This window comes from Phaseolus vulgaris, chromosome 5 (assembly GCF_000499845.2).
Source record: "Phaseolus vulgaris cultivar G19833 chromosome 5, P. vulgaris v2.0, whole genome shotgun sequence".
NCBI lineage: Eukaryota > Viridiplantae > Streptophyta > Magnoliopsida > Fabales > Fabaceae > Phaseolus > Phaseolus vulgaris.
The window spans coordinates 1,149,071-1,168,828 of NC_023755.2; the positions used below are offsets into that span (position 1 = coordinate 1,149,071).

The 19,758-nt window shown below is 32.8% G+C and overlaps 3 protein-coding genes across 12 annotated transcripts in view; 1 reads left to right on the plus strand and 2 right to left on the minus strand.

Moving 5' to 3' along the window:
• Positions 1 to 380: 380 nt before the first annotated feature.
• On the plus strand, positions 381 to 4,952 carry LOC137834684 (uncharacterized). 2 transcript variants are annotated; one of them, XM_068642811.1, is made up of 9 exons: positions 381 to 483; positions 581 to 718; positions 1,688 to 1,748; positions 2,176 to 2,227; positions 2,548 to 2,643; positions 3,630 to 3,683; positions 3,771 to 3,836; positions 4,551 to 4,629; positions 4,720 to 4,952. In XM_068642811.1, the coding sequence occupies exons 1-9, from the start codon at positions 415 to 417 to the stop codon at positions 4,795 to 4,797; spliced, it is 693 nt and encodes a 230-aa protein (XP_068498912.1). In that variant the 5' UTR covers positions 381 to 414; the 3' UTR covers positions 4,798 to 4,952. The 2 variants fall into 2 exon arrangements, with proteins under 2 accessions (XP_068498912.1, XP_068498914.1); XM_068642813.1 differs by having other exon boundaries at positions 1,688 to 1,721.
• A 1,321-nt stretch (positions 4,953 to 6,273) lies between these two features.
• Positions 6,274 to 9,195, minus strand: LOC137834685 (BTB/POZ domain-containing protein At3g05675). 5 transcript variants are annotated; one of them, XM_068642817.1, is made up of 3 exons: positions 9,052 to 9,195; positions 8,068 to 8,158; positions 6,274 to 7,705 (listed from the first exon to the last, which is right to left on the minus strand). In XM_068642817.1, exon 3 carries the CDS (start codon positions 7,368 to 7,370, stop codon positions 6,480 to 6,482), a length of 891 nt encoding a protein of 296 aa, XP_068498918.1. In that variant the 5' UTR covers positions 7,371 to 7,705; positions 8,068 to 8,158; positions 9,052 to 9,195; the 3' UTR covers positions 6,274 to 6,479. The 5 variants fall into 5 exon arrangements, with proteins under 5 accessions (XP_068498918.1, XP_068498919.1, XP_068498915.1 ...); XM_068642818.1 differs by lacking the exon at positions 8,068 to 8,158 and having other exon boundaries at positions 6,274 to 7,576; XM_068642814.1 differs by lacking the exon at positions 8,068 to 8,158.
• A 1,518-nt stretch (positions 9,196 to 10,713) lies between these two features.
• The window catches only part of LOC137834689 (ABC transporter C family member 12-like), a 94,550-nt gene continuing 85,505 nt past the window's right edge, over positions 10,714 to 19,758 (minus strand). For 4 of the 5 annotated variants that reach the window (XM_068642822.1, XM_068642823.1, XM_068642824.1 and 1 more), the window contains 13 exons: positions 19,130 to 19,297; positions 18,901 to 19,041; positions 17,959 to 18,159; positions 17,756 to 17,854; positions 17,510 to 17,662; positions 16,864 to 17,249; positions 16,271 to 16,451; positions 15,758 to 16,081; positions 14,100 to 14,856; positions 13,391 to 13,512; positions 12,847 to 13,092; positions 11,590 to 12,007; positions 10,714 to 10,955 (listed from right to left, as the gene is read on the minus strand). In XM_068642822.1, the coding sequence (XP_068498923.1) occupies positions 10,876 to 10,955; positions 11,590 to 12,007; positions 12,847 to 13,092; positions 13,391 to 13,512; positions 14,100 to 14,856; positions 15,758 to 16,081; positions 16,271 to 16,451; positions 16,864 to 17,249; positions 17,510 to 17,662; positions 17,756 to 17,854; positions 17,959 to 18,159; positions 18,901 to 19,041; positions 19,130 to 19,297 (3,276 nt within the window). In that variant the 3' untranslated portion in view covers positions 10,714 to 10,875. Of the gene's footprint in view, positions 10,956 to 11,589; positions 12,008 to 12,846; positions 13,093 to 13,390; positions 13,513 to 14,099; positions 14,857 to 15,757; positions 16,082 to 16,270; positions 16,452 to 16,863; positions 17,250 to 17,509; positions 17,663 to 17,755; positions 17,855 to 17,958; positions 18,160 to 18,900; positions 19,042 to 19,125; positions 19,298 to 19,758 lie in introns of all 5 variants that reach the window. The other variant, XM_068642826.1, reaches the window with a different exon arrangement.

Here is a 19,758-nt window from a genome sequence, read left to right on the forward strand (position 1 = left end):
CTTATTTGTATTATTTTATTTTCCACTCGTTATGATGAATCAAAATATTTAAGATATTATTTATTTTAAAATTTGATGTTTTTGTTATATATATATATATATTATCTTGTAATAAGCTTTAGTAATGAAAATTATTAAAATAGTAAAAGTTAAATAATAAAATTGTAATTTAAAATATCATATATATTTTATTCTCAAGTCATGACATTATTAATAATTCAACACATGGTAAAAATGTCAAATGTGTATAATTTTGAATTTAAAATAATACTTCTCGAAATTGAAAGTTTAAGATGAAATCATATAAAAGTGTAAAAAATTATTGGTAAAGTTGTTTCAGTTTACCTTTTAATCTTTCCTTATTCACAAAACATATTAATTATTCCTTTTGTGAGTATTGGCAGTGTCATCAGAATGTGTCTTTTTGTTAGACATGAACCACACTTCATTTCCACACTCCTTTCTCATTCTCACCCTCCTCAGGTATTGTTCATTTTCAGCCACATTCCACACACTTTTCGTACTTTTCGTTCCAAAGTTGTGATCTTTTTCATTTTCTGCCATCTGGGTATCTCTCTAGTTTGCGTCTGAGGCCTTCCCCCGGAGGAGGGTTGGCACCCTTTTCATGCAATGTCACTTCCCTGAATTGAAGAACAATTCCCGTTTGTGCCTCACCACCGATGGAAGAAGGCTTTGTTCAAGTCACAGCAATGACAGTGTAAGCAATGTAACTTGTTATTGTTTTTTTTATGTTGATTTTGTTGTGTATTTTGATTCAATGCGTGTCATCTTTATTGCCAACCAATTGAAACCCATGTTGTGAGATGTTAGTTAACCTTGAACAGCCTGGTAAAGAAGAAAGGATTTGGAAGGGTAAAGTAAGTAATGGCAGTAGTAAATGAGAAACTAAGTGTTGATACTCCATTACATTTGATCATGATTTGTTATGTCCGTACACATGCATACTATTGGTTTTCAAATTAACGATCAAGATCACTTTACACCCTAGTGAGTTGCTCATTTTAGAGAAGTTTACTCCTGTGTCAAAAGGAACTAGGCTTTGGAGTGTGTATCTATGTAGCACGAATAATCACACGCACACTGGACACTAAAATATAGGACATGAAAACACGGATTTATATATTAGATAATTTCGAATCATCGTCCTTGAAAGACACTTTAGTTTAAATTTATTTAATGACAAATTAATTTGAATTTTTGGAAAAGTACTGTATTTATCTTTTTTATGATTGTGATAAGAATAGTGAGGAATTGTCAGAGAACTAAAAAATGTCTTTTAATTTGCACAATTATCCGATACATGTGGTATGCGTGTCAGTGTCCAATATGTGTAACCAACTGCACATTCCCTCTATTCGGACCTGAGGCCTTTTTATCTGGTTCCAATCATTGCCACCCTCTTGAATTACAGCCTTGTTCTCAAGGCTGGATGTAAGGTCTATCAGCCTTGTAAAGTGATTCTAGCATGCATTGGATTGACATTATCTGGTTACTACAACTAAATGCTTGTGATATTTCATGGAATCTTCTTTTTGCACCTTTTCTTGACATTTCTTCCACATTACTTTTACCATTCATAATTTATCTGTTTCTTTTACTTTTCCTTTGTGTGCTTATATTTTTACTAATTGGACTGTTGTGTTATCTGTCATTGGTTTAAGGTCAGACACCAGAGCTATCAGATGCATACAGCCATGAAGGTATATTTGTATTTCCAAAATTATGCAGTAAGTAGGATTTGCATTTTTAAATTGTTCCTAGTTTCTAACCATTATTTTAAATGGGGGACAATATTGGATGCTCACATTTGGAGGTCCAATTTTTAGATTGCCCATTCACTTTTTGAATTTTGATTAATGTGTAGAAGTTGAAACATGCTTTTAGCAGTGGCTGTGCTGTTGAAACATGATTTCTTGAAAAAAGTTTGAATAGTCTAAGAATGTACTTATTTGATGAACTTCCATTGCATATGGACCAAGTTTCCGTTGCCTATCTGGTTGATTATGCATGGGAATTAGAAAGAGATGAGTTAAACTGTGCTCATAAGGCAAAAGTAGTCAGCTAAATCGTTATATTAGTTTATGAATGTCAATTTTGTTTAGCTCTTACATTGAATTTTAAGTATCATAATTACCAATGGCAAGATATTTTCAGGTTCATCAGAAAGCGCAGAGAATAAGAAGGGAAAGTCAATGACAAGCAATGAGTATGTACAACTTGCCCTGCAATATTTTTTCATCGATTGTAAGAGACTGGAAAAGATGTTTTATCTGATGATATCTTGGTATATGTATTATTTTCTGCTTTGCTTCTAGCATCCTTAAGGTTGAAGAAGTTTATGAACAGTAATTGATGCTTAACTATCCTGACTAAGATGCTATAAATTCAAAAACCAAGTATTTGATCCAGTCTGGTTCAAAGCACTGAACACATGTTATTGCATTATCTTCCGGGGAAGAAAGTGGAGGAAGTGGGGGAAAAAAGTACTTGATTGATAATGTAACCCATACTTATTTATTATGGCAGGATCCTGAAGAAACTGAGGAGATATGGAATTTCTGGAATCCTTTCCTATGGACTACTGAACACTGCATATTATCTCACAACATTTCTTTTTGTGTGGTATGTGAACATTTGTGTCTCTTATCATGCATTTTTGCTTCGTGTTTTCTTGGAGAACTAGTTTGTATAAGAAAGGAACTATAAAATTGTATTGAAAGTTCTTCACATCTTCCTTCTTCTCTATGTTCTCTCGGCAAGGATTGTTACGTGGAAAGTTCAAATTGCTCTACCCTTTATAACTATTTCAAGTCTGCACCTAGAAATAAACACGCTTTATGTTTGCTAGGTATTTTTTTGTATGCAAGGGAGTCAAAAGGAATGATAAGGACATGATGGAGGATTCTGTTTTGATGTGTCTTATAACAGACCAATGGAGGCAGGGTGTATGCTGGTTCAGGTTCTTTTTGCAGGAAACAAAAACTGTGTTTTTTATGTGGTGTTTTGATTGTTGTGGAAATCCCTAAGTGTGTTTGCTGATCATCTAGTGGTCTCACATGTGGATGGTAGCAGTAGAGGTTGTGGTGGGGATTCAGACTTGTTGGGGGATGTAAGTCGAAGTTGTAAACTCCAACCAATCTAAGTGCGAGATGGACCCTGGCAAGTAGGAAGTTGGTTTCTGATAAAAGTGAGCTTAAAAGGAGCAAACAGGGAAAGCCAAAATCCAAAAAGGAGCGAATGGAAGATGCTGCATTGAAGTGATTAATTCTGTGACAAGTGCTACAATCGTGCCACTGCAAACTGGGTAGAAGGAATGTCATTGAGGTGGTGGAGATAACCAATATTTTGGTGTATTTTGATGGTTTTGTAGCTGCAGTTTGCAGTGCTTATAGCATTCCAATACGAGCACGGTGCTAGCTGAAATAGGATGTCTAGCTTATGCAGCAAACTTTATCTTTCTATTGCTTCTGGGGTGTTTGTTCATCTCTTTATTCTTTGGAGATTCTTAATGTGGTTTGGTTTATGTAAAAGGGTTGGGATACCCCTTTTGTATCTCTCTTAATTTAATTTCATTCTTTGCTGATCAAAAAAAAAAAAATGTTTGCTAGGTTTTACATTGCTCCAGCACCTGCAAAGATGGGTTATGCTGCAGCTGTACAAAGGTAAGCACATATTACTGTCATTTCTCCTGTTGTTTGTCCATTATGGTTTGTTGGTATGAAGTTTAACAAATTCACAATGATGTGTAGATTTCTCAAAGTGATGGCCATGGTGTGGGCTGGTAGTCAAGTCACTAAACTTCTAAGAGCTGGAGGGTGAGCTACCTGAACCCTTTCACATTGTTGGTTTGGTTGTGTAATGCATGCTGATATGTTCCTTTCTCGTGCCCCAGTTAAGCCTAAAACTTTGTAAATATAGTTAGAAACAATAGATTGTAACTTTGTGATTAAGTTTGAGCGGTAAGGATGACATTTGGCATTTAGCTTGTAAACATTGTTCCGAAATTCATGAAACTGTAAATTTCGTGTCACGTGGTGGCACAGCGGTAAGGTTGTGCCTTGGTGACCAGTTTGTCATGGATTTGAACCCAGAAGCAATCTCTTTGCATGTCCAGGAGTAAGACATGTGTAGAATGACCCTTTGGCATACCTTTGCATAGTGAGGAAACCTATGATTGTAGGGTATGTTAGTTTATTTTTTCTAATTTCCATGCTTCTAAGCAATCGAAGTTGTTAAAAATGTTTTATGTACTATATGTTGAAGATTTCTGAGATTTCACATCGACTAGAGATAAACATTTTATAGTATATAGGTGAATGCAAAACTTATTTTATAAAGTTAAGTTAGACTTAAAATTCACTTCTTCTTAATATATGCTAGATTGTTCTGTCAGTGTTAGGTTTATTGTTTACATCTATGATCTGTAAGCACATTTAAACTAGGAAAATCCCTTTGTAAATTGGAATACATCAACATCTGAGGTTAGCACATGACAACCATTTGAAACAATGGAGTTACTTCTTATGCAGAGCATTGGCACTGGCACCTTTTGTTGACAGAGGATTGTCCTGGTTTACTGATAAGTTTAAGTTTGGATCACAAGGGAAGGTAAGCTTGAATTGAATAATACCTTTTTGTCCTTAAATTATTTGATCATTCTTGTTGTCTGTTGTGAGTTATTTGGTTTGACATGTTCAGGCTTTCATGGCTATAGTGGGATTCTGCCTTGCATTGGCTCTCATTGTATTTTTGGTCATCACACTGCTTTGGGCTTGAAGCTCTTCTCTTCCTCCTTATAGGGACAACATTCAATTTCCTTGCTACATAATAATTGTTGCCACATAATAATTGTTTTCCTCTAAAATACACTATTGTTGAAATTTTAGCTTGTTATATATGACAATGTCTCACAAAATTGCACCTTTTTTTAATGTATGTGTTACTTTTATGTTGTTTGGTTTCAGAAAAAACTAAATTATTCTTGCAAAGTAGGAGTGCAAGTGGAGGCAATTGCTTCCTGAACCCAATGATTTTTTACCTGCAACCAATCAACTTTTGAATTTCCTAAATTGACTTTCATTCCAGAATGAAAAATGTGGAATTAAAAAATATATTTTGGAAAAAAAAAATTGGAAAACCAAAATCTCATTCTGGAAAAGATATTATGAAATATAGAGAATGTATTATGGAAAACAAAATCTAGAAAAGGAATTTTGGTATTTATTTTTAAATATTTTTTTGAAGGTGATAATTTTTTTAAGATGTTGATGATCCAATTCAACATAATTCAATTACAATTGAATTGCTAAGTAAAAAATGAAAATCAACTTCTTCTAATTTAATTAAATTAAATTGAGTTATATTTGAAATCATATTAAATTTGACTCATTCATGATATCTTACTCCTAATGAAAATATCTCTTTGAAAAATACTTATAAATGAACAAAATTTGAAGAAGAAAAAATAGCAAAACATTTTTTTCTAAAATTAAAATTTTCTCGTACATAAATTAAAAATGTTTTTTTAGATAAGTTAGTACACGCAAACAAATTCACTAATAAATAAGTTAATTAGCATTTCAAAAGGTTTATTTTTAATTTTTTTTTCTATAAGCTCTTAAGAAAAAAATTAATACACGTCTATTTTACAAAGGAGGCTTTTAGATCAACTTTCTCTTTCACCCAAATTTCATCATTAGTCTTAAATTTGGAGTGGTTTATTAAATTTAAAAATATTTACAGTTAAAATTTTACTTGGAGACTTAGTAGGATTATTTTAAAAATAACAAAGTACAAAATGTGGAAGGTACAATGAAAATTTCAAAAGCATAAATATATAACCTCTTTTTTTATCAGCAACATAAATATATATAACCTCTATTGCATATTCAAATTAAAATCATATTTTCTAAACATTATCAATATATGGTGTAAGAAGAATATGCCTTATTTTTTCTTAAATATACTCAATGATAGATCTTAACCAATAATTTTGGATTACCAAAATAATATACTTAAACTAAGCCTAATTTTAATATGTCTAATTTTCATATAAAGCTACTAGAATCCATTTTTTTCTGGGATAGCAAGATAGCATGAAAAACTTCTCTTCTTACACACATCCTTACCTATAACAAATGATATGGAAAAATTGCATCTTCCTTGATCAATAACAATATTGACTCCTAACTCTGCTCTTGAAGCAAAAACTTCTGTTGAGAAGGTTCCCCCCACCCTTATAAGGCCACTGAATATACTTATGTTTCTTGTAGTCTTATATATATTTGTGCTTCATAGGTTTGAATAAATACAGGTAAAGTGCCCTGGAGAATGAGTATTAGATACAGATACATAAAGCAAATTGAAGTATGGGGCATCAAAGACTGTGTGATCTTACAATGTTGAAGCAAAATTTGTCCAAAATTATAAACTTTTGAAAAAGAAGGAAAGGCCAAAGGTTAGTATTTTAGAATCAAACTCAAGGGCTCCTCAGCAGTATCACTGTGGCCATCTAAACTTTCCACTAATCTCCTTTTGGCAGATTTGGTTCTATAACACCAGACCTCAAAAGCCTCACTCAAGTCAGGGTATCCAATTTCCCTACTTCTGATCCAGTCTGCCAAAATCTCTGCTTGATCATTTGATGGCAAAGTCAATATCAGTGACACAATTGCTCCCTCAATGGCCTGACACAAATCTTCACTCATCTTGTAAGGAAAACCTGACTCCTCAACAGCTTTTGAATCCAGCAAGGGCTTCATCTTTCTGACATATGGAAACCAGGTCTTCAGTAATTGCACTCTACATGGAGATGGAAGAATCACACTACCATAACCAACTGCTTCCAAAACTTTACATGCTACTTCTATCAATTTCACTTTCAGCCCCCACATGGCATGGTCAAGTTTCTTGTCTTCAATGATCCCCAAAATCTTACTTGAGACTGCAGCCCAGTTAGAAACAAAATTCTTCATCAAATCCATCTTTGGGAGCACATTACACATCCATTCAAGATCAGATACCCTTTTCATTATCCTATCATACACTCCCTCCGGCTCAGGGGAAGTGTCCAAAAGCAAGGAACACAGATCTGTTTCAAATGAATGAATGATGTTGTACACACCCATTGTTACTGCTGATTGTACTTCGCTGTCGGATATGATGATTGTAGTATCTCCATCTTCTCCCAGCATGAAGTCAATTTGCTCTTGGGCCGAGATTCGTAGCTCATCTCCGAATGGTAAACACGGTCCCTCAATAGACACTGCAAAGCGAACGGCTGAAACAAATATATCTTTTGTAGAGCTTAAATCTCCAGGTTTGATGTTAGGTACTTTTGACATGGCCATTTTAGCTGTTTCAATACTAAAATTTTGCAATTCCCTGTGCTCATCCAGAAATTACCTCCATGTTTGGAAAATACACGCTTGAACAGCAATGAGCGATTTCTACCTATTGATTATGCTCATTGCAACAGAATAGCTTTAAGTGGGAACAGCATGACCACAGTCTGAGTCTCAAGTGCATTTCAGAGTTGGAAACATAATGATATGATCTATACGAAGTCCACTTTCATTTGTCAGTGAAATACTTGAAGGAGAAGAAGCATTCAGATTCTCAGGTGACACTAATCTTTCACCAGTAGTATACTAGTATCATAGCCAAGCTTGCAATGCAGATTTAACTGGAAATATTCATGTACAATACGAATCACCCTTCGAGCAACAGAATAATTTAAGCCTCTAATAAGCATGATACAGAGAATTAAAAACCAGGCATAAATTCCAGAAGGGTGCACATGCATTTTTCAAGCACAAGAAAAACCAGCAAATTGACATAAAACATAACAAATAATCTCTTGCAAACTATAACAAAAATAGCTCACCAAAATAAAGGTATTTAAATTAACCAAAGTTTAAGAAACACAATCACATCACAAGAAAGTACAGGGCAACACATGCACAGTCTTTAACATAAAACAAATGTAAAGGCTCCTCACTATGCTAAAATGTATGAGGGAAGGTCGTTGTATGTATGCAGCTTTACCCTTTCATTTACAAAGAGTTTGCTTCTGAAATTGAACCCATGACCAACTGGTGACTAAGCACAACTTTACCATTGCGCCATGGCATGCCCTCTACACACACCAAAGTGTTTAGAAATGGAAAATCAGAGAAGCTGCTTACACCACATCCATATTCTTTAACTCTGAAATGAACTAAACCAATACTCCTACCTACTGCTGGTCATTAATCAATTGAACATGATCACTCCTTTTTCAAAAATCATTTTGGACATATTCTGGTTAATTAGCATAATTTTTCAATTGAACAGTTTAACAAACAACACATACAAACTAGAGTATGAATATACTTTCCTTCACACAAGCATAACCATTCCATGATACAAAACATTATCAAGTTGAATTGGAGCCTATGGTTATTGTGTGCAGTGACATACTAATGCTTATTTCATGAGAAGAGATGTTATAGAAAGAAAAAAACACAAAAGGAAATAAAATATTACCCACAGATCACAAGCTTTCAAACTAAAGCCAGCATAAATAAAAAATAAAAAATAAAAATCTGGTCTCTCAGAAACATGTTACCAGCACCCATGACTCTTTTTTTTCTTTTGTCAAAGTATAAAAGAATATTTCAAGTGGAAACATAGACAATGACGAAGACCATTGAAAATATGAACCGTGAAAGCCAAATAAATCCAAAAGATATGAAAAATTCAAGCTAGGAGAACAGATATCAACACCCCCACATACACAAAAAGCAACAAAAAAGAAAAGAAAAGAAAAAAAGAAAAACAACATAAAGTAAAATAAATACATAAATAAAAGGAGAAAGTAATCAATTTGCGACTTGGGAAAAGCTTCAGTATCTTAATCAAAAAAAAAAACTGGTTATCTTTGTGCTAAAAGAGTGTTTTTTGATAGATCAAAAAGCAGAGATTTTTACTTAAAAACACAAACATAACCATGTGACAGCAATTAGAAAAAGAAAAAGACAAGAAATTTACCTTGCAATCCGAAAAACAGAGGAGAAAGAGTGCATGATTTCATCTTGGTCCTATCCTCACATATCACCACCAGCTTCATGGCTAGAAAATAGAAACCCTAACAATACTGTGTCGTTTAACTCCAAGCTTTTATCATACAGAACTGAGATGCACTAAGTGCTGTTTAAGAATTAAATGATTTGTTTTACTGGAATAGAATTTCAATAATTATTTAACATAAAAAATTATTACATATTTTTTTTTTAAAAATAATGACATGATTTAATGATCTATAATATTATAACTAAAATTTATAAGTTGGATTTTAATGAATTTATATTGTAAGAAAGTTGTAACGATACAGAGGTTTTTTTTTTCAAAATTACAAGAAAGAATGAAAATTAAAAAAAGGAGTTTGTATAAAAATAATCTCAATACAAAAGTTTCAATCTTCTAATAATTAATTAGTTTTATTTTCATGTTTTTATTATTCTTCTTATATTTATTTAAAGTTATAGTTTTTATTATATAATAAGAGTGAAGAGTGAAGATTAAGATTTATTTATTAATTTAATTGAAAATTTATCACAATAATGTTTTTCACAGAGAAAGTTAAGTCATATACACGAGTATCTATATATATCCAACAATTAACATAAAAGAAATCTTCTTATAATATATTCGGATAAAGATTTTTTTAAGAAGTTTATTTTTATATAAAATTTTAAATATTTTATAAAAACATACTTTGTTTGAATGAAAATTTTAAAATAAATTAAATTCTAAATATTAATTTATTTTATTATTTAAAATTATATAATTTTACAATTTTACGTGAATTTCACTTAAAAAAATAAAATCTTTTATATTTTTTCCCGTATATATCTCTCTCTTCATATTTTTAATTCTCAACTTTAATTAGAATGTTGTAGATTCAATTTTTATTAATAAACACAATATTTTGACATTAAAGAAAAAAAATTATATAAAAAAATTAGTTTTAAAAAGTCTATATTTATAATACACACATTAAACTATTTTCTTTATTTATAACAAATTCATGTAAGCATCTCCTCCCCAACTTAAAAATTGCTTATTTTAATGCTTACACAAGCCTTTTTTTTTTATTATCTTTTAATCTCTAATTTTAAAAATTTTAAGGATTAAAATATATTAACACAAATTATTAAACTAAAATTAAAATCACAAAAACCTAACAATAATTAAATACATAATTTATGATGGAAGTGTCTATCTATTATATTTTTATACCATTATAAATACATTTATATTCTTGACTTAAATAAGTTTTGGGATCTTTTTTTTTTTCAAGTATACTTAATTTGTTGACATCATTGTTATTTTTAGATAATAGTAAAGTCAATAGATTATATAATGAAAATGGACCATATCAATCTTTTTATTAAGTACTCAAACTAAAAAATCAGAAGTGGTCCACAACTTATTTAAGCCTCTATTAATTAATTAATTTAATATTTAATTTTTTTCCAATAAAATGTTTTATGGAATTTTTAATATTATATTTGAAAATAAAAAGGTCAATTCAAACTATTTCTTTACCAAATAAAAAACTTAACTTTAAGAAAAAAGTAAAATTATAAAATTATTGAATATGGATAACTTGGTAACCCTATGAACATAAGAGAAAATGACAAAGTACTCTTGCTCAATTGAGCTATTGTGAGTTGATATAAACTCCTTTAACTTTTCAATTTCTATGGATACAAGAAAAAGACAAAAAAAAGTGAAAATGTTAAAAATACAGAGAGGAATTGGTGTAAGAAACAGGGAAAACAGTTCTAAAGAATCTTCTCAAGATGTATGTTATTGAAAAGATCTTCCATCAAAATCAAGTTGTATTTGTTGAATGTTGTCTTTAGGCAACCTCTTCAAGATAGCAAGACCTGGTGAAAATTGAAAATAGAATCAGCAAATTCAGTGGAAAAAAATAGTTGTTTAAAGTAAAAGATTGATAGTTGCAGAAACATTATTGTTAAATTTCCCACTTAATATTACTTCAGTCATTGTATTTTATGATTACAGCATCAATTTTGTATTGGTTTGATGGGAAAACTGTGATAGCAACAAATACTTTTACTTGAGTGTGATTTTTTTTTTCATTTCTTTGTTAAATAGTATGATCTGGTTTGTACAAACTTTTTGCTGAGTACTTAGAAGAGAAGAAAATAAAAAATGAATCAAACTTCTTACTCTAGTTAAAATTAACTTATGCAAAGAGAAATTTGTGACAGTTAAATGGAAAGGTTGTATGAAAGTAAAAAGGAATAAACTGATTTGAACTTAGCAAGAAGTTTAATTCATTTTAGCTTCTACAGAGGTAGAAGTACTCACTGAAAAGAGAAATGATAGATCGAGATCTCACATCAACTAGAGATTAAGACATTACACAGTATATAAGTGAATTCAAATCTCACCATAATAAGCCAATTTTATGAGGTTAAGTTAGGCTTAAAGTCCACTTCTTAATATGCATGTGAAGCTTTTATAATGTTATTTTCATATGATTCTAATGTTTACCTTCAATAACTTTGTTGAGAGTAGACCACCATCTATCTGTTGGAATATGGTATTTATGCAGTGTCTCTTCTATGGCTTCATCATGCTTCCCCATCAGAACCTCTTGAAGTGTTGTAGCTGCATCCTTTGTTTTATCAAGGATATCTCCATTGTCTTCACCACTTGGTTTTTGAAGCAGATGGTGTAATGAAGAAAGGGTAGAAGCTATGGCAAACTGTGTAGCAGCAGTCCAGTGAGTAGAAGCTAATTGTCTCATATGGTTTTCTAACTCCTTCTTATATTCATCATTGTTCTCTGTTCTTCCAAATACTAGGCTACATAGATACTCAGCATTTGCTTCACCAGTACTTTGAACCATCTTGTAGAAAGCACTTCCTTCATTTTGTAGGAGTTCCTCTGGAGAACTGTATTCAAGGACCTGGAAAGAATCAAGGAAGATGAATCTTAATGTTGAATCATCTTTATTGACTTACACAATGTGAAGAGAGAATCCCCCAAATCTGCTAGGAGCAAATATGATATGAGCACAGTAAATTCCTTGGACTCAAGGTCAAGGATTCCTCCAAAAAGAACAAAGAACCTGATAATTCTCTTCTCTTTATTCATTTCAATTCATGGTTTATACAGTAGATGAATTACTACAGTAGTGACAAAATACAATAACAAAATGCAAAACACTATCAGAATGCAGAAACAACATTCCTCCTATCAAAATATGACATATGAGTGGTACAACAACCATACATGGATGACTAAGACTTTGAAAAACTCACATGACTTTGGTCTTTTAATTTTATGAGTCATGATAAGATCTAATGATCAATATTTATTCCTCTCACTCTCAAAACACTTGAGTTCAAATACATTTCCTATGAATGTAAGCTTTATTTCTTAATTGAGACTCACTTCCAAGTTGGTCCTCATACTAAAAAGTTTTCAATTTGGTCTCTAGTATGCAATTTGATCTAAGGGGTTGTAATACAGTGAAGTATAGGACTATAGGGACCAAGTTGAAGGTAGGTGTCATGTGTAGTGACTTAAAGTATTATATTTTGGTCCGTCCCTACACCATTCAATCTTGTTCAATTTGGTTCTTATACTTCATCATAACTCCATGCCAATACCATTGTTATAACAGTAACCATTGAGAACAACATTCAGGTATAGTGAGAACATGTTCTTGTAGTCCTTATAGATTCACAATACTTGCGGCATGAAAAAAATTCAATTTTTGTTACTCATGGTACTTGATCATACCCGGCCAGAATCAAGCAGCAGAATCCGATTGCAGTCAATGATTGTATTTAGTCTATGTGCAATGATGAGCATTGTACAGGACTGAAATTCCTGTCTGATAGTTTTCTGTATAAGGGCATCAGTTCTAACATCTACAGCAGCTGTAGCTTCATCCAGGACAAGAACCTTCGATCTCCGAAGCAATGCTCTACCTAGACTCAGAAGTTGCCTCTGTCCAACACTGAAATTATCTCCTCCCTCTGAAACCTTCATGCAGTGCAAAAGATTAGATTCTCATATTTCATATTTTCAGTTGATAATTCCAAAGAACATGTCTCTAGGAAAAAACCAATCATACAAAGGTATTAATAAGATTATGCCACAATCTTGATATGGTATGTTAATGTGGTTGATGTGTTGTAATGTCTGTTGGATTGGATCCTTAGCTGGTTGGGTGATAAGAAGCTTGTGTTGGGATAATGTGTATAAGGGTTTAGATACCCCTGAAGTGTCTCATTTTATTTTATTTATTCTTTGCTGATAAAAAAAAAGTCTGTGTACCTACCTGAGCATCTAGACCAAATGGATTTCTTCTTATTACGTCCTTCAGATGTGCCCTTTCTAAAGCCTCCCATAGATCAGCATCATTGTGCTCATTAAATGGATCAAGATTGAAACGAACAGTCCCTTAGAGAAAGGAAGAAAAGTTTTAGAATGGAGAAGTTTTACTCAAGCTAACAAACCATGTTTATTCACACCTAATTGAAAATTTAAAATTATACTATATAAATAATCATGTCTTAATCTCTGTATTCTCATATTGTTAAGAAAGAGAACACTGACCGACAGTTTTCTAATGCAAACATTCTTCACATTTCAATTATAATTCACTGATGATTAACATGCAGGTCTCAAAACAAACAATTCCTGATTTTCAGTTTTTTCCATGGTTATGAAAAAAAAGGTATAAAAAAAAGCTTATTTTGGTCTATTTGCAGTGTTTTTCAATATCATGGAATCATTTACTGCCACATTATGATAATTTGATTATCAGCTCAGAACCACTTACAAGGTCTTTTTTTTCCAATAATATGCTAATTCATGATTGGATGATAGTGTATATACCTTTACACTCATGACATCTTGGCATAACAACACCTTCATAAGGATTTTAATCACAATATAAAGCATTGCTTACATTGGATTAAGACCAAACTCATGTTTTTGATTATCAATATCTGAGATAGAATAAGAAGTCTGTTAATGGAACATACCAGAGAAAAGAACTGGAGACTGTGGTATGATAGTAAGAACTTTTCGTAGATCTGCTAGTCCAAATGTAGAAATATCACAACCATCAATGATGATTCTTCCTTTTGTTAGTTCCACAATCCGAAATAATGCATTAAGCATGCTAGATTTTCCTGCACCAGTTCTTCCAACCACCCCTATCTTCTCAGTTGGAGGAACTGTGAAGGACAATCCATGCAGCACTGGAGGAAGTTCAGGCCTGTATCTCAGAACAACATCTTCAAACTCAATTGATCCGGAGGTTGGCCATCCGGGTGGCGGCCGGTTGGTCTCGATTACACCTGGAGCCTCACTTTCCAGATTTATATATGTGTCAACACGCTCAACAGCATTTAAACTGTTTTCAGCTCTACTTGCCTGCCTAAGGACACCACTCAAGAGATTTGTTATGTTCAAAGTATAACTGAGAAGTAGACCCATTGTAGATGCAAACAAAGCCTGGTTTGAAGCCCTTGCATTCTGCAAGACTGCAGATGTTGCTATCATCCAAATCATGAGGCCTCCTAATGTTTCTAGCCTTATGGTGAGCCAACGATTTGAGCTTATGTTCACAAGAGTGAATCTGATGTTGTTATCCATGTATTTTCCATTAATGTGTGCCATTCTGTCATATGCTTTATAAGCACGGATGCTTGACAAACCATTCAATGATTCACCAAAATGTGCATAAACAGGAGATCTTGTAATGGAATCCATGCGCTTTACCTCTCGAGCCGTGCTCTGTCAAGCAATGTGTTAGTAGAAAAATACCAATAACTCAAACTAACACCACATTGTGTTAACTGAAAATACTAAACTCTAGTGTTATTAAGAAGTGGAATTTAAGCCTAACTCAGCGTCATAAAATCGATTTATGAGGTGAGGTTTGCACCCACTTATATACTATGAAATAATCTAATCTCTAGACGATGTGAGATCTCCAACAGGTCTTAATTTCCAGAAGGGTGTTTTCTTTTGTCTCGCCTTCACTTGCACACCATTTTGATTTTTGACACATTCATTATGGTTCATTAGTAACTTATACTTTACTTTGCTCTAACTTGTTATTCCATTCCATGTTGATAAATTTTCCTTCATTTAGAAATTAATATCTTCACAAAATTATAAATCATAATAGCAATATTGCAAAAACAATGAGATTAGGAAGAAGTAGGTTATGACTAGGAATCTAGCTGGGATAATGTTACTGTGATTCAGTTATGAAGTTTGGAGACTATATAATGAAAAATGTTTACAGTGGATGCAGAAGAACTTCATTCTACAGACATGTGAAAGATTTCCCTTATAGTATCTACAACAACAAAGTACTAAAACTTTTAACCAAATAAATTTTAGTTAATCCTGATCAGCCAATTCATGGCAATGCTCCTAGCCTGGATTTTGGCCAAAACAAAATCCTAAATTTCAGTGTAAATTGCTGTGACAAATATATAATGCCCATATAGTGTTTTGTACTTTTCCATTATTAAGTTATTAGTTTTTATTCATCTATCTCTCTAGCAAGCAAAAAGAAACATCTTTATTTCAAGTTATCCAAATTGCAAAAGTAGATAAAACTAACTTGGCATGTAAATAATTCTAATGAGACAGCTCTAGAACAAAGGAGAAGTATGGAGCATACCTGATAATATATATAAGCTGCATAAAAGAAGATCAGAAGTGGCATTATGGCCCACAGGGAAATGGTGCTCACAGTGCCTATAAGAACAAATGTGGAAAGCAGTTGCCAAACTTGCCCCAAAAAGTTGTTCACCAAGTTAAAAACATTGGTATCTATATCTCCAGTATCTTTTGCAAACCTATTAATTATGCGACCAACCGGATTAGTTTGGAAGAATACCATAGGAGCTCGGAGGATTTTATCCAGCATTGCATTGTGCAATCTTTTGGCAGCACGAAGACTTGAAACAATCAACCAATAAGAGTTGGCAAGTGCCACAGATACCTGAATGCAACAAAAGACATTCATTTCATTTTCCTTAATACTGAAAACTGAGTAGAAAGCTACCATATGGCAAGTCAGAAAGCTTGTTGAATGATGAATATTTTCTTAAACAATGCAAATTCCTTAAGGGTAAGGTGAAAGATGCTTAGTACCAAGAGAAAAAAGAAATAGAGACTCATTGCATAATACCTGTCCAAATGAGAAAAGTGCATAGATCAAAAGAAAATATGCCGGATTACTATCTGCAGTGGAATCTTGAGATGTCCACACGCTTAACCATGTGCTGCTTGAAATTCTAAGAACTTCTGTTAAGGTATAACATCCAAAGAGTATGGAAACTACCCACAGTCCTCCCAGTGCTGATTTGTAACTGTAAATTTGGATTTATAATCACAGGTCATAATCAAACTAGAGCATCTAATTTCATTCAAGCAACAAAGAAGTTCTATTATATATTATAAAATAGAACAGAGATGAACAAAAAGAAAAAAGGAAGGCAAAAGATATGAGAAGAAATATTTCTTCTATTTAATTTTCCTTACTTAAATCAAAGCAAAGAGTCTGAATATATACAAACAATACATTTATTCTAGGTCTAATTAAAGAGACATAATGTAAAATAAAAGTTAATAAAGACTAGAATAAGAAAAAACAAAATAAAGGCTAGACATAAGTACAAAAAGAAACAGCTAAGAATTAGAAAAGACAAAATTAATATTAGCTTTAACAATAACTCAAAGGAAATAGATTCATCTTTTTCTGAGCTTTCATGGCAATCTTACCGCATTATAACTCTCCAACTAACGACGCCTGTTTCCCTCTCCTCCTTCTTAACAAGTACTGATTTTCGTAATTTTCCTTTCTTCTCATAGCTTGCATCACTTGGTAATTCAACAACTGCTTCATTATTCAAGGGTAAATCTGTATCCTTGTCATGACTTTCAGTATCTCCGTTATTATCTGCTTGTTGTTCCATTTTCCCTGCATTTTCCATTAGTTTCTGAAATAGAGGCCCACTTTTTGATAACTCCTCAAATGTTCCCTGCTCCTTAATCATTCCTTCACTGACCAGAATGATTTTATCTACCTGAGGGAGAAAATGTAGCTGATTGGTGACAAGAACCCTGGTTTTTCCTCGCAGTTCTTCCTTTATACAGTTCCTGAAAACCTGAAGGCAATTGCAAATCAGACTATGTGAGGTATGATCATAGCTATTTTCAAACTTTTATATGGTCAACCATTAAGGTGATTTCTAAAATTCAAATACTTACATACACTATAGAAAAGAAAGGCAAATCTAATAATGTACATGAGCAGCCATTCCTTATATCAGTTTCTTGATGATGAAATTCAGTTGGGTTTGAATTAATGTCAATGATAATATCTGTTAAGATGGAAGTAACATTTGATAAGAAATAAGAATGATACCTCTTGAGCAATATGAGCATCAAGAGCACTTAATGGATCATCGAATATATATACATCTGAATTTGAGTATACAGCCCTGGCTATGGAAACTCTTTGCTTTTGTCCACCACTAATATTGACTCCTCTTTCTCCAATCTCTGTAAAATCAAGTCCCTGAAAGGATATAAATGTGATGATTACAAAAGGAAAATTCCCATTAATTTTTAGAGAAGTAATAGAGAAGATGACATTTATAAATTGTCTTACAGGTAGTGAGTTGAGATCATGCTGTAAAGCAGTGATATCAATGACCTTCCGATATCGTGCATGCTCAAATTTTGATCCAAATAGTATGTTTTCACGAACCTGGGAAAAGAAAGCAATCAGAATGATAAATGATGACATACATTTTTTTATATGAAAATTTAGTTTAACAAGAAGAAATGAATCGAAAGCAAGCTTCAACTCACTGTGGCATTGTAAATCCATGAAATCTGAGGCACATAAGCAACAGTGCCTCTAATTGTAGCATTTCCATCGGCTAAAGGTGGTAACTCTCCAATCATTGCTGAAATGAGAGACGTTTTGCCTTCTCCAGTACCACCAATGATTGCAACTAAGCTGCCAACTGGTATTTCCACATTGATATTTGATAATGTTGGTTTCTCTTCCTGTGCATTGAATACAATTTACATGTACAAAGTCAAGTGTGCATAATGCCAAAGTAATTAAATGTATTTGAAAAAAAGGAACATTGTAGCTTCACATTCATCAAAAGCAACATCATGGTCACCTCTAAAATCTAGCAGGAATGTTAATATTCATATTCCTGTTGACTTAGAGTTGGCTTATTTAGAGAGGGTGGAAGGTAGAGGGGAAGCCTAATCAAAGTTTTTGTAACATGATCTGACATCACACTACCATCTTCGAAAACTCAGATGAAAATGTTGGCTATTGGTAATTCTTGTCTATAATGCTTCTGTTAGCTGTAACACTTGAGTTGCTAAGCCAGGGACCCCATGTAAGTCATGGAGAGCCAATTCCAAGGTATGAATTTTTTTCAATGCTAGAGACAAAAATGTTTCATAAATCTTTTTTTTTATCTGCAAAGAATAAATAAAATAAAATGAGACACTTCAGAGGTGTTACAACTCTTATACAGACACTTCAGGGGTGTCCCCCAACTCTTATACAAAAATGACCATGACCAACCTGCTCAACACCTGACCTATGTTTCATAAATCTAGTCATTTGTGTTAATGGTGAATGTGGAAAAATGGTGTCACCTAAACATATCCATGCCTTCTAATTTTGAAAATTGAAATGCAATGGTGTACTCCTTATATACCAAAAGGTTAAGAAAGCTTTAACAAAATTGTGGCTGTGCAAACAAGGATAGTTGAAAATTTGACCTTAGGATCCCACGAAAAGTATCCATTCTCAATTGAGATGGCTGGAAGACCAGTTTCAATAGGTGGATTTTGTTGTAAATTTCTCTCCTCTGCTAAGAACAGTTCCTCCAAACGTTGCAACGAGACATGTGCATTTGCTACCTGTAAGAAAAGAAAATCAGTAAGCAATGACTTGACACATAATCAACTAAAGCAAGTGTTAACTGAATTGACAAGGGACAATACCAACCTGACTTAGTAAGTTTGGTAGCATATTTAAAGGAAAGCGCAAAACTGCAAACAGAGATAATGAGGTAAATGCTCTTGCAGGTGTCAATTCTCCACCCAGTAAAGTGAAAATTCCAAATGTGGTAACCGTCACAAGAACAGGGATGCTGTTTAGTATAAAAGAATTAAGCTGCAATGGAAGACAAGTAGTTAGCAGGAAAGCTATAAATTTTCACAATCTAGGAGAACTTCTATGCTGTAGAAAATGTTTACAAGCATTTTAAGAAATTGTTTAGTTATGTGGCAGATGCATATATAGAAATATGCAATTGAATATGTTGTGTGACAGATGAAGATGTATCCAAAAAAATCAAACTGATATTAAATTCCAATTGAAGAACTTGTGGATCCTATCAGCATGTGACTTTGCACAATACTTCTGAAGAAATAAGAACTGGTCACACTTTTAAACAATCTTGAATTTGGAGTGAGATCACAAGATATTACAATAAAATGGCATGTTTTACCACATATGTCAAGCTTAAGAACACTGTCAATATGCTTTCACATTCATCCTTGATATAGCTTGAAGTCCTTAAGAACATAAAGAGATAATATGAATACTATTACCCGCAGGAGGTCTACATAACA

What these genes read in the sequence shown, in the direction of transcription:
- LOC137834684 (XM_068642811.1), top strand. Translation starts at nt 415, where the DNA reads ATGTGTCTTTTTGTTAGACATGAACCACACTTCATTTCCACACTCCTT. An exon ending in AAGTCAATGACAAGCAATGA is followed by an intron (nt 2,228 to 2,547) that starts GTATGTACAACT and finishes TTATTATGGCAG; the next exon opens with GATCCTGAAGAAACTGAGGA. An exon ending in ACAACATTTCTTTTTGTGTG is followed by an intron (nt 2,644 to 3,629) that starts GTATGTGAACAT and finishes AATGTTTGCTAG; the next exon opens with GTTTTACATTGCTCCAGCAC.
- LOC137834685 (XM_068642818.1), bottom strand. Translation starts at nt 7,370, where the DNA reads ATGGCCATGTCAAAAGTACCTAACATCAAACCTGGAGATTTAAGCTCT.